The 14,569-nt window shown below is 43.8% G+C and overlaps 1 protein-coding gene across 1 annotated transcript in view; it reads right to left on the reverse strand.

Annotated features, from left to right (window-relative positions):
• Positions 1-13,877, reverse strand: part of EIF2B3 (eukaryotic translation initiation factor 2B subunit gamma) — a 100,086-nt gene extending 86,209 nt beyond the window's left edge. Inside the window, exons 1-2 of the mRNA XM_032696879.1 lie at positions 13,610-13,877; positions 10,114-10,253 (exon numbers count right to left, since the gene is read on the reverse strand). Coding sequence (XP_032552770.1) covers positions 10,114-10,253; positions 13,610-13,757 — 288 coding nt within the window. The 5' untranslated portion in view covers positions 13,758-13,877. The remainder of the gene's footprint in view (positions 1-10,113; positions 10,254-13,609) is intronic.
• Between the last annotated feature and the right edge of the window lie 692 nt (positions 13,878-14,569).

The following is a 14,569-nucleotide window of genomic DNA, read 5'->3' on the forward strand; positions in this document are numbered from 1 at the left end:
CAGACTAGAGGATCATAATAGTTCCTTGCAGTCTCAAACCAAACAGTAAATGAAAACCGAAACATATACAGCATGTGTCCTCCAGAATCATTCTGTCATCCTGCAGCTAGTATCAGCACGATCTTAAATTAAAAAAAATGGTGTGAAACTCTTTCCAAGGTCAAAACAAGTCATTACACAACGCCCAGTTTCAACTCTGCTTCAAAAGAAACCCCAGATTAATGTGCTCTGCAAAGCACAGGCTCTGTGAGACACAGCTCAGTGGCACTGGTACTGCCCGCAGCCTGCACAGGAGTGACAATCACCTGAGGGAAACCCCATTGGCTTTGTTCAAATGTTGGGGGTTTTTCCTATAAAAACTAATCATGCTATATTAAATAAAAGCACTGTAATGAACTGTAGATTCCTATTCCATTCTCCACACAATATACCACCTTCTCCTCCTAGCACCTCTCCAATTTTTCCAGAGGTATTTGGTCTGCAGCAACTGCTGCTGTAAGAAAAACGTTACAAAGACGTCAAGACCTCCACTGCTTTTTGCAGCGCTATGAGTCTACATTTAGAATTTTCACCATCTTCCCAAAGGAGCAAATAGAATTTATACTACAGAGGAATGCCTAAATTCCCTTCAAGAAAATCTGAACTCACATTTGTTTTTCCCTTTTCAGCACAGAACAAAGGAAAAATGAGATAACCTGTGTGGGTTTCCCACATAACACGACAAAAATGCAAAATTTAATTTCAGGCATACCACAAGTCCACTGATCTTCACCATTTTTAAATTTAACAGTGACAGACAAGCAGTGCTGAGCAAAGTGACACCCTGTGGGACAGCCTGTGCTGCTCACAGCACCACATTCCTGTTATCAGTGTTACACTGCTGTACCAGGCTGCAAAACCAGACACAGGGAAAAACCCTCTCCAGCACAGTCACTCCACGGGCTGATGTTTGGCATCTACTCCCTCCCACATTCCCCAATAACTGGAACTATGTACTTAGGTTAACACACGCAACTGTGTTTGATCTAAACAATTCCATTTTCTCATTCCAGGCACGAATACTCACTGAGGAATACCACCTGCAAGGAGGCTACTTGTACATTTTTCTGGAATAATGTTCCTTCCTTGCTGTCCACAGCCCTTTTTTACTTTGTTTCTAGCCTGCATGATTTCTACTTGTGTATGTTCCCCATGTTTGGACCTTAACAGATCTTCTCTCCTAGGAGGCTGAGGCTTTTCCTGGCAGTTGTGGGCATTACAGCTGTCACAATGTCGTGATTTAAACACAGTAAGTTATTTACACAAGGCAGCTGTATATACTTTAAATAGGGAAAATGAAGGATGGTTTACCAAAACGAGCACTGCTATGTACTCCCCCAAAATGAAAACTAGTAGTAGCTCACAAAAACAGGAAAATATTTTTACCAGGACACTTTTAAACAAATTACTTCAGCTATATACATATGCAAAGGGCTTGCTAAGTCTGCAACTAGAATAGGCTGAATTTGTGTAATTCATCAGAAACCACACAGGGTCTAAATGAAAACACACACTGTAATACAGGAGATATGCTGACCATTAACTTCTACATGGGAACCAGAGGTACTGGTTAACATAATGAGCACAGGCCTGGAGTTCCCAGGAGCATGAAAAGGATAAGGACATGCAGTGGGAGACCCAACAATTAAAACTGACAGGCATCTCAGGTCTGTCAATGACTCTTCTTGCAAAACACCTCAGTTTTTGCCTGCCTGTATGATGGAAGGCGTCCTCTTTAGCTGACAATGTTCAGAATAGCAAATGCCCTAATAATCATTCTTGATCCAACCTTCAGAGCTAATTGCCTTATTCAAATTTCTGATGGTTTAGCCATTATCCACAGTAAACCTGGGCAGCAAAATAATTTAATTAGCTACATTCTTATAAAGCTGGGTAAGATTCAAAAAACCAAACCCAACAAAACAAGCAAACAAACAAAACCCCCCAACAACTGCTGGATTCTTTAACTCTTACCCTGCCAGGAAAAATAATCCTCAGAGGAAACTCCTGAACACATTCATCAAGCACAGAGTCAGGCAGTGCTGTATCACTCCCCACAGCAATACAGCCAGCCTGAGCACCTGCCAGTTTAGCTGTTTTCTACTAAGACAATCAGCTGTGCTTTGTGAATAGGACTTGGGCTTCCAAGCTGTAATAAATTTTGTCTGATGTCTTCAGTGTGGTAGCTTTCTATAACAGGCAGAGAGGGAAACAAAATGGTACATATCCTGTGAGCTGCCATCTGATACATCTCCTTTTCCCACTGTGAAAGGCAAAATCAGAAAAACCAGCAGGACAGCAACTTTTATTTGTGTTTTAAACACTTAAATAAACAATATTTGCTGTCAGGTGTGCTCGAAAAAAAATTATTAAATCCTTTTTACTATTTCAAAATAGATGAATATTTAGTTCAGTCTTGCTCGTATACAGAGAGAGATCTTGCCTCTTCCAAATGAATTTAATTTAGATTTTTTATTTCCACTGACAGTACCAAAAAAAAAAAAAAAAAAATCACCCTATATTACGGGGACTTAAGTTTTTCTTTCCACGCTCACCAAACTCTGCTCAGTCGTACCAGAAGGACTCAGATTCCATCTTCCAGCCGTTACAGCGAGCTTACTTACATCATGTGTTTGGAAAGGAGATTTTTCAGCAGAGGAAGCGGAGCGCTTAGCCATGCCCGCCAAGACTCCACGGATCAGTGACCCTCAGCAGCATCCAGACCACCACCGTGACATCACACTTTCCACAACATGGCTCCCAAAGATGCACATACCAAGAGAATCTGGAGTTTCAATCTTTGTTTATTTGCTCAAAGGAAGTTGGTTTCTCTTCTTCTTCTTTTTCTGGTAGCTTTTTAGGGTTTGTTTTGCTTTGCTTTTTAAGAGCTGTATTGCTTTCTAATCTTACTTTTTGAAACTGGAAAAACCAGGTGGACCACCTGAGATGAAAAGTTTCACACACAGGCACTCAGCAGTGATAGCAGCAGAAGACAAGCTGATTAATTCACACCATATTAGTCAGGGCTTCCACTAACACAACTAAGGGCTCATCAGGGAAGGAAAATATGAAATTGTTCCATTGCTGTTACCCTGCTGGAATGCCACATTTTAATCGCTGGCTGGAGTATACTGAGCTGAGTGACACAAGGGAGAGAAATGCTTAACAGAAGATGAAAATAATATAGACTCAGTATAAATGCTTGATCCAGGCACACCCAATCCACCTCCTGCTTCAGTTTGAAACAGGGCTGCATGATTTAACCAGGTCTCTCAACCTGCTGCCTGGAGAGGCCCCAGCCTGGGAGGTGGTGCCAGACAGCAGCTGTGTGGGTCTGGTAAAATTCGGCACAGGAAACAAAATGGTCAAATATTAGAGATGCCTAAATTTCAGAGGAACTCATTTGTAAACTACAGTGACACCCCTCGCCATTTATTTTTTTCACCAACAACCTACAACCCACAAAAATGGCTCCAGCAGCCTGATGGTACAAGCAGAGGGTCACAGAAACACAGTTCTCAAAGGAGTTTACTAAGTCAGAGTTTTGCCTCCTGCCATTCCAGTGATCAAATTCCTTAGTTCATTTAAAAACAAAAGTACAACAGCAAAACAGATTCTCACTCTAGGATTTTTGTCTTGATTACTCCTGGAAGGCTCTCTCACAACCCTATTCTGCTCTGATTAAAACCTTTCTGTAGTTTTCAGGCTATGTTTTCTCACAGCAAATTTAAACACAATTATATTTCACTCTGAATATCTTATCTCCTTTTCTAGTGTTTGTCCCACATTTGATACTTTTGAGTTCCACACCTGTTCAGTAATCCTGGCAAAAAAAATTTCTCAAGCTTTAAGAAATAGTATTAATTTCTGACCTCTACCATAAAAAAAATACCTGATACATTCTAGTCTTGCACTTACCTTTCTTTCCTCCATCAGAGTGGCTGCTCACCAGCCCCCTATTTCAACTAGTACATTCTGAGATATTGCAATTTACTCTTGGGCTCCTATTATAAATTTCTTGTTTCTAACCCCCAAAATCATGAGTTCTGTGTTACCACCCAAAGTCTATGTGCTATAACTGTGCTATAACATGGTGGTTCATGAGACATATATTTTGCATACTGGTCCTGTAAATCATTCAGAGGAGGTCTACTAAACTGCAAGAGAAGACCTTTAAGAACGGTATTAGAAGTCAAATAAATGAAGACATATATCTGGACTGAAGAAGTCACAGAGGAACACACTGGAGGTAATAATCCCACTAAAAAGCCCCAAAGGATGTACCAGAAGACTTTAAAATATGACTTGAAAAAAGTGTGTCCACCAACACCTGTTACAGAGGAAAAAGCCTCCCTAAGTGAGCCAGGATATTTCATCACATAAATTTTAAGAAACATCAAAATAAGTTCACTTTTAAAAAGGTTACTCCCCACATTAATGAAAAAATATCACCACTGAAGGGCAAGCGGCCTACAAAACAAAACTGCATCATCTCCTACCCCAGTCTGCAGCAGACAGCACTCACATCTCTTCCCTTGCTAGGAAGCATATCAGGTATCACCACAAACTGTCAAGGCTTTTACCCATTTCCCTATTACTCAGATTAAACTCACCTGAAGGCTCCAGTCAGTGCTGCTTACCAATGAAAATCAGAAACAAGGACTACTGATAGTTATTGAGGAGAAAGCAATTCTACATGATTTTAAAGAAAAGCCACAGCTCTTACACTGACTCCCTTCCACAGTGCTCTGGGCAATTAACAATCTTAGGATGCTAAATAAAAATAAATAAAAACAAGATCATGGAAGTTATTAAATTACACCTTAGCACCTGCTGTGTCCACCTGCAACACCATCCTTAGTTTACAGTGGCCTGATCAATGTACTGTTTTACTAAAAATGCCAAACTGATCACATTTAAAACCCCCTCAATCTTGAAGCAGTATGTGTGAGGAAATTTGAAGACAAATCCAGAGCAAGATTAGTGTTTTCTCATCATGCTCAGGGCTAGATTAAGCCATTCTTACATTCAAATGGTTTGCTCTTTTGTCCCTAATGAAAGTCCACCCTTTAAAGAACCCAACTCTTGAGAAAGCAGGTCTTATTATTTCTTCCCCCATACAGATTCTCCAGGCTGCTTAGAAAGCATGCAAAGGCAACATGCCTCCCATGCCTGTAATGGCTGAAACAGTGACCAGTAACAGCCTGAGTGATGAAGTAGGAAAGATATTTAAAGAGAGCAGAATCAGAAAGTGATAGGAAAAAAATCTGGATGTGGAAAACAAGATTTCATGAAGGAAAGTTTGATTTACATTTCATACAAAAAGAATTTTTTACACCTATGCTAACTGCTTTTTTTTCCCTCCAAACATTTCCTGACAGGTCAAGAATATTCTTTAATGCAAATAATAGTTTAAGACAAAAGCAAATTGTCTCCATCAAAGCAGGAGACTAAAACATGACCTGCAGAGACAAATGAAAGCACAGATTCTGCCCTAAAGAGCTCCCAGTCTGCCTTTGCTAATGTACATTGGACGAGGTGGTATTTACGTATTACAGGCTTAGAGATGACTTTGTCATTTAATACATAAAAATAATTTTCTGAAGTTTCAAAGTAATTATTGACAATGATTCTTGTAAAGAGACATAAATTGGGTGAGAGTAACTGCTTTAACGGATTTGGAACCTAAGGGTGCAACTGCTTGATTCATAGCTTGTTACAACCCATCAAAATTGCTTGGTTTATCATAACTGTTCACTGTCCTAAACAGATTCAGTGAAAGGGTTTTTCCACTACTTTGCAGTTTTTCAAATGCTGACAGTCATGCAGTCAAATAAATCCATGGCAGTGCCTCTTTTTGTGTCCTGTAAGCCTTGCTGGACCTGTCTCACTTCCACATGGCAGGTGGGGCAATAACACAAAAGGCACTGAAGTTTTCACTAACCAAAACACTTCAGAATTACTGTATTATAATTGCATGTGTGAACAACTGAAAGAAAATTGAAGTCAGAAGGCATTTGAAATAAATAAAATCCATGTTCCTTAATGAATTGACTCAGCTACAGGAGCAGACTGTCATCTTCCAAAATACATTAAATTCCTCTATACACCACGCTCTTGCCAAGGCCCTGTGTGGAACAGGGGAGCTTTCTTCACTCTTCAAGACCAGGGAAGACTGTCAATCCAAACCTGGAGGCATGAAGACTGGCTTATTTCTCTGTCTAGGCTAGAACATGAGGTGACAAAGACCAGTAAACACCACTATGGTGGTAAAGCTGTGGTTCAACAAGAGCATTGTTGTACCATCAACTGTGAGTCTACACAGTCTGTGTCCCACCACTTCCAATCCTATAAATAAACAATAAAAGAATTAAGCCTTTACAGCTTTATTTTCATATTTTGAAAAGCCATTCATTAGCAGTCCTGCAAAAGATGAGCAGAAAACTAGGAACTTAAAGGGCCAAAAGAATAAAACTGACAGTGATATTAAAAGTGTACGAAAAACAAAGACTGGACATTAAAATGATACCCATGGAAACTGTCATAAGGCACACAGACTATAGCAGGATCCTGAAACCAACAGCATTTCAGGGCAATGATGGTATTGTCCACAGGAGAGCAATTAAAGGATCTGATCAATAGCTGTCACAAAGTTCTTAAACTGTTTTCATCTCCCTGTATAAAACAAAACATTTCAGAAATATATTAATAAGTCCTATACCCACTTTTTGCTTTTTGACAACATACTTGTAAGTGCTGCACTTAGTGTAAAACATTGATGTGTCATTTTTTGATTTGTTAATATAAACACAGGCAACAACGACAAAAAAAAAATCCTTATCAGTTTCTACATCATATGCTGCAAAACGATTTTTCTGTTACTTATATTTAGACTGACACATTCCCAAACTGAGAATCTGTTCAAAATCATAGACTAGCACACACTGAAAAAACCACAACACTGGCCATTCAGAAACTGGACTGCAGATCTACTGAAGATTCTTCAACTGTTTCCATTTCAAAGAGCTTCAACCTGTGTTTAATCTCTTGTCCTGTTGGCTTTCACAAGGTGGGGAAACAGAGTACGTAGTATATACACAGTATAGAAAGATGATCTAGTGCATGAAACCGTAAGAGATTTGAGACAGATGCCCAGTTTCCAGTACTGGTACAAACCTCTTAAATGATCCCAGGTAAATCACTTCACCTTGTTCTGCCTCAGTTCTCAGCCACAGAGCTGTGAGGACAAACTGGTTAACGGTGTTTGCTATTCGGACCCCAGAACTGAATGTTTAATAAAACCAAACCAAATAAGTTAATTAAAGAACTACTGGTAAAGAACAGGCCAGACTGACATCCAGGCCTAGGAACCCAGAATGTTAAACTAACAGGACCAAGTATTCTGTTGTTCCATTATTTTTCAAGCAGGTGCCTTTAGGAATTAAGTTTAGCATAATATTTTTATTGTATGCAAGATCGAAGAAAAGGATACATTCAGACTTGTAATGAACATAAAAACCTTAATGAAGCTGCTACCTTGTCAATCAGGTGTAGGCTGAGACAGCCAAAAATAACAGGAAGAGTTCCAATAGAGCAAAGCATGCATCTACTATATCAACTCTTGAAGCAAAGATGTCAAAAACATTCCTGTGTGTGCGGAGTGGGCGAACAGCAAACAGAAACTTGAACAGCCTTCCTTTGCTCTCGTGAACTTCTGAACAACCAGGAAAGAGTAAGACTGGCAGAGTCAGCTGCTTGCTACTAGGAATGAACACAGACAGTCTTACCTGCCCCTGAAAACACCAGCACCAAAAAGGGATAAAACAACAACGCAAACTACGTTCCCTTGGTCCTTACAGGTGTTGCACATGCCTGCTCTCATGCTACTACTGAATGCAATTCTGCAAGTCTAATCTTTTGACATCTAATCTTTAAATTATAAAGCTTAATTAACAAAGGTGCAACATAACAAAAAGGCCAGAAACTGCAGGCACAGCAAGCAGCAATGCTGCGCCAGTGGGACTCCCTCAGTCAAACGCTAGACAAGGCAGCAAGTCATGAGATGTTATGCTTTAGAGTGCTTTAATGCACAACTCAGAATTTGTGATCAGCAGTTCAGCTACCCTTTGACACATTTCTTACTGTGCATTTATAATCTTGGCTTTACTCCCTGTTGCTTGCATTGCACACAAGCAAGTTGTCTATACTGTGCCACGTTACCTCACTTTCACTGAGCATACTCGCTCTTCTGTCTGTGGGCAATTAACTCAATTTGCAACAACTAAGTTTCAGCAGCCAGTTTAAAACTTCTCATCAGACTTTTTGCATGGGTTGCAAAAAGCCTGGCAGCAAACTATGGCCACAAGTAGCAGTTGTTTTCACCAGGGAAACTCATTCTTCAGCGAAATCCCTCTGCCACTACATCACAAACACAGCCAACATACAGCAGCTTTTCAGCTACCTCTGCTGTGGAGTTCTCTCACCTCTATCACACAGGAGAGGGTATACCCTGTAAAAGGTGTACCAGTGGTATGCATTTACTAGAGGAATGACTCCAAAATACACAGTGCAGCAATCTGCTCAAGAACTTAGTATAGACTTCTTTCAAATAAGAGACCACTTTGTCCTCTGTGCCCAGACAAGCAAGACATGGAATAAAAAGGGCAGAAGCAGCAGCTGCTGCTCATACACGGCATCTGACTTAGGAAAACTTATGTGATTTTCAGTGCTACCTCACATCTTCTCTAAGCCTTTTTTCTGAAAAATAACCAGAAGATCAACACTGCCGCCTGTGAAGACACAGACTATTTTCTGACTCACACGCACTCTACTTGTTGTCTCCCAGGCCCCCTAAACAAACCTGCCTGGATTGCCCAAAAGGAGGGACACCCAGACAGGAAAGTTCAGTGCTGATCAGGCAACAGAACTGTAAGGTCAGGGTCCCACTTTGCAGTGCAGAGGTATTTCCTTACTGCATGCAGATGTTTAAAAAATAGTGCCAAACTGCATTGTGACAGAGCACAATTCTCGTGACAGAAACATCCCGTTCAGTTAAACTGATTTTGTTGATTGTGATTTTCGTTTTATATATTCTCTTTGCCCTCGAAATTATTCTAGCCTGTGCATTAATTCCTTGTAGAATCTCTCTCGTTGCGCCACCTACACACCCGTATTCTCCAGGAAATTTCACTTTGTCTCAACTGGAGTCTTTCTCTTGGGAGTACACAGCCTGTTACACTGCAGTTGATTACCTTCAAAAAGAGCCTGAAGACAAAAAGACACCTCAGGACTTAAGCAGCTCATTGATGTTCTGTTGCAACATTTACACAAATAGTCATTTTGGCTAAGATGGCCTAAACAGACAGGGAACAAATCAAAGAGATTAAGTGTATGACAACAACAAAAACAAAATTCCATCCAGGATCACAGCAAGAGCTCCAAGCAGCATTTCTGCCTTACATGGGAGTGTTTTAATTGTGCAGCTGGAAATTAGAATTCTATAAACTCGTGGTTTTATTCGAACAGCAGCCCTTTATCACATTTGGGCACTGTTTATCGAAGAGCTTACCATATGACCAGGCCAGCAAAAGCATAGGAAAAGCAGAAAACTGAAGCACAGCACAAATCACTGGCCCAACAACACAGGCAAGCCTGTGGCAGGGCCAAGAACTGAAGTTCCTTGGGCATCCTCACATTGCCCAAGCTGAGACAGCAACGAATGTCTGTGCAGAACTACTTCCCCAAGCACTATCTGGACAACAGCTCTCACACATTGTATCAAAAAATTGTGTAAACAAATACAACCTTTTAATTACCCTGCCAGAAAGCTAACACTGACTAAGAAGCAGCCAGTGCCCAGGCTGGATCTGCTCCAGCCTTCCTAGCTGTCAATTCCAGCCATTCAGTCTTTGTTTGAGTTCCCCCATGAGGTGACCTTTACAAAATTCAGCTCTTCTGAAGATCAGGAAATTTGGTTACGTGCAGTATCATTACATGGGACGCTCTTAAAACACAACAAAAAAAATTATTATAAACAAATAGCTCTCAGTCAAGTTCAATAAAAGACAGCAATACCTTAATTTTCTGGTGAATATGCCTCAGGGAATCTGCTGTACCCATGTCCATGTTGTCACTGATGCACACAAAATCGAGCTTCATTTTTGTGTCCAAGTTTAACATCTTTTGGATTTCCTTCCTTGTAATCACAATGACCTCTAGGACAGAGGAAAGCAAGATGAGACCAAGCAGAAAAAAACCTAAATAATATGATCACAAACAGGACACACTATTTTATTTAGAAAGGCTGATGGAACCGTCAAAACGCTTGAGTAACATGACTGAGTTCCACACCGAACCAAAACCAAGCTCTTTTGGCAGCAGCAACTTTTGAAGAAGAAAATTAAAGTCCTAATGAATATGAAAACAATCTCTCCTGCTTTGTGTGGGTGGAGGTTGTTACTGAAAGTGACACATGCATGTGTGGCATGAATTGTTAGCAAGACAGAACAGAAACTTCTATCCTTAATGAGCAACCTCAAACCATCTGTCCTCAAACAGACCAAGGAGACCCTGCATTAATGTCACCAACACTTCAGAGCTCTGTCTTTTGCTGCCCTGATCCTGTGTAATCCTCTGTGGACAACACCACCAACCACAGCATTACAATACAATGGTTAAGCTATTTCGCAGCATCAGCTTGGCAAGAGAGTGGAGTAATATGTGAGCAACAAGCTCATTCCATCTACAAAAGAAAAAGGATAAATGCATATTTGAAGGAAATCAACAGTGGCATGAAAGCATATTTTCCAAAATGAAGAATGTGAGAACAGAAGTTCTGCAAAGAAAAGATTGAGAAAACAAAATGACACGAAACCTTTTCCACCAGCCTCAAGAACGGGAAGGAAAAGCAGCAGTCAAAATCCTCCAATTAAAACATCCCACCTCCCAAAAAACTCCAACATCGTAACATTGTATTCCATATGGAATTTTAACAGAGCAGTATGGGAAATAATACAGTCCTCGGCCTAAGAAGTTCCTGTGGTAAGATGAAAACACATTAAAAATAAATCTTAATGCATTAATGTATCAGTCAAAACTGAACTCATCCTGAATCTATTAACAGAAGAGAAAGGAACTGTAACCACAAGAATTGTGTGGCAGTTTGGTGCCAGAGATATGGGAGGGCTGCTCTCCCACTCCCATACTGGATGCCAACTTGGATTCAAAACAGGCTGAAGAACCCAGAGAAAGGGATTGAAAGCACACCTTGAATTAGGCGAAGAATTAACTGATGAAGAGGGAACTGGTGTCAGGTGGAAGTTTTAAGCTCACACTGTTCAGCATTAATCTGGTGAGGTGGGCAATGGTCTCCTCAATATTAGGAGAGATGAAGCACTTGCAGTTAGGGCAAAAGGGATACAGTGAATCAGCCTATGGAACACCTACTTATTAACATAAGCTAATATGAGAAACTAAAGCCTTACATAATACTTAATAAAAATTATGATCCAGGGAGAGAATTCATTCCACTGGATTATTAATGCAAAAATGTACAGCTTGGTCAGGGGGCAGGAGCAAGGGAGGAGCAGGAAGGTGGCAGCTTGCTTACTGAAGCTGAATACATTTACTGAATACAACCCTGCACATCCACGTGTTCACAGGGGAGGGATAAGCTGAAGAGCTGCCTGTGAGAAAGGTCTGACTGCAGCACAGAATCACAGAGTCACAGAATGGTTCAGGTGGGAAGGGACCACAGTGGGTCATCTGGTCCCAACTCCCTGCTCCAGCAGGGTCATCCCAGAGCACGTGGCACAGGATCATGTCCCGACTTTTTCTGAATATCTCCAGTGAAGGAGACTCCACAGCCTCTCTGGGCAACCTGTTCCAGTGCAGAGGCACCTGCACAGTAAAGAAGTTCTCCCTCATGGTCAGGTGGAACTCTCTGTGCTTCAGTTTCTGCCTGTTGCCTCTTGTCCCATTGCTTGGCACCACTGAGCAAAGCCTGGTCCATCCTCTTGTCCCTTCAGACACTGATGAGGTCCCCTCTCAAGGCTGAACAGGCCCAGCTCTCTCAGCTTTTCCTCATAAGAGAGATGCTCCAGTCCCTAAATCATCTTTGTTGCTCTCTGCTGGACCTGCTCCAGAAGCTCCATGTCTCTCTTGTCCTGAGGAGCCCAGAACTGGATACAGCTCTCCAGATGCAGCCTCAGTAGGGCTGAGTAGAATAGAGGGGCAGCTACTAGTGGGGTCAAGAGCATCAAGTGGAAATGGTTATTTCTGAGTAAAGAGCCACACAAAGCACAGCGTTGATTACACAGAAGCTTCTAGCTACCTAAATCTCCACAGTGCAGGATAAAAGTATGATCCTATCAAAGAGAAGGAGACAGGAGGACAGGCAAAGAAAGCTGACATTCAGTGTGCAGATTTCAACAGACAACAAGCAAAGGACAAAAGTTCTTAAGAAAAAAAATAAAAGCAGAGTCCTAAGTTTGCTCTTTGTTTTGTTCCTTCACACTGAAAGAGTAAGAGGCCAACATGGACAATCATGAGCTGATATTTACATCTTCACAGAAAAAAGAAGCAATCAGGACAAAAGCCACAGTCTGGGATGAAGTACAGACTGATCACACAGTCAAAAGAGAGGAGCACAAATGGACAAGACCAATACAAACGTGAAAACACAAAGGCATGAGAAGGTGTCAGGAAGAAGCTTTATAAGAAGCTGGGAGGGCACCACAGAAAGATGTGCTCCACCACTCAAAAGGTAAACAAATACCTAAACCCAGAAAATACTAAAGGACCTCACCAGGTACTAAGCATCACCTTAGTGCCCCTGTGGAACAAGGCCCCCAGGTGAGCAACACAACTCTGCCCCCTCCCCCTGCCCTGTTCTGGCCAAACCCCAGAGCTTGGCTCTGTGCTGCCACACGGGCTACACGCCTCACACAGAGCAAGTAACCCTGAACTTCAGGCCAGGCTGAAACAACAAACCAGGAGCCATCCCTGGAGGGTTGACACGCTCCTCACACCGCTGTCAGTAATGACTGAGAGAGAAATGTGAGAGACTCACGGTCGGCAACCCGCAGAGCCGGGGATCAGAAAATCATTAAGGTAGAAAACACTTCTAAGATTATCAACCCAGCACCACCATCGTGTTCACCATGAAACCATGTGCCATATCCACATGGTGACTCCACCACTCCCTGAACACCCCATTCAGATGCTTTACAACCCTTTCCCTGAAAAAAAATTTCGTAATATCCAATCTAAACGTCCCCTTGATGCAACTTGAGGCCACTTCCTCTCATCCTGTCACTTGTTACCTGGGAGAAGAAACTGATGCCCACCCCACGTTCAGGCAGTGCCCGGCCCTTGGTGGGGAAGAAGAAGGGGAAAAGGGCGCTGGCACAGAGGGTAGGAAGGGACGTGACACATGGGCCAACAGCTTCAGTGCAGAGAAGCGATCTGCCCGACCAGCAGGGCACCTGCGACACGGCACCACAGCAGCGGGGAACAGCCGAGAGCGCCGGCGGTGTCGGGGCCAGCCCTCCCGGCCCCCGCCGTGCCTCACCTTCGAAGCCGGCGCGCTCCAGGAGGTTCAGCGGGTACCAAAGCAGGGGCCGGTTTCCCACCGGGAGCAGCGGCTTCGGGATGCTGGAGGTAAGGTCCGTCATGCGGGAGCCGCCTCCCGCCGCCATCACTACGGCCTGGAACTCCATGGCGCTGCGGAGTGGCACAGAGGGCAGGGCAGGGCCTGGGTGGGACAGGGTCGGTCGGTGCCGCCGGTGCCGCGGCCGCTCCCGGCACTGACAGCGCAGCAATGGCGGCACCACCGCGCTGCGCCTGCGCAAGGACAGCCGAGGGCGTCGATCGCGGGCGAGCGCCGAGAGGATCGATCCGCCTCCTCTCCTGGCGCCGGGCGGCCGCCACCCGGCCAGGGCAGCGAGACGAGCGCCGAGGGAAGGATCCCGCGCTTGAGGAGCGCCGAGTCATGGATCCACGTGCGAGCGGGGGTGCACTCGGCAGGACAGCGCCCCCTGGCGGCAGGAGCAGGGAGTGCGGGAGAGCGGAGGAGGGGAGCTGAGGGTGTTTGGGGGCACTGGGGGACATTTGGAGTCTGCGTGGGGGCACTGGGGGCATTGAGGGTCTCTGTGAGGGCACTGGGGGCATAGGGGGTCTGTGTGGGGGCACTGAGGGCATAGGGGGTCTGTGTGAGGCACTGGGGGCATTGTGGGGCTGTGTGAGGGCACTGGTAGCAGTGTGGGGTGCATTGGGGGCGATCTGGGGGGCATTGGGGGCAGTGTGGGCGGCAGTCGGCGGGTACTGGGGGCTGTGTGGTGCATTCGGGGCTGTCTGGGGGTGCACTGGGGGGTCAGTTCGCTGCTGTGCTCCCCATGCACACCGTGTGCGGGGCGGGGACAGGACCCACAGCTCCCCCTGAGCACACCACGCTCTCCACCCCGCAGGACCCTCTGCCCGCCCAGCAGGCAGTGCCATGCTGGCCCCTCCAGCTGCAGCACTGGCCACGAGC

Source organism: Chiroxiphia lanceolata, chromosome 9 (assembly GCF_009829145.1).
Source record: "Chiroxiphia lanceolata isolate bChiLan1 chromosome 9, bChiLan1.pri, whole genome shotgun sequence".
NCBI lineage: Eukaryota > Metazoa > Chordata > Aves > Passeriformes > Pipridae > Chiroxiphia > Chiroxiphia lanceolata.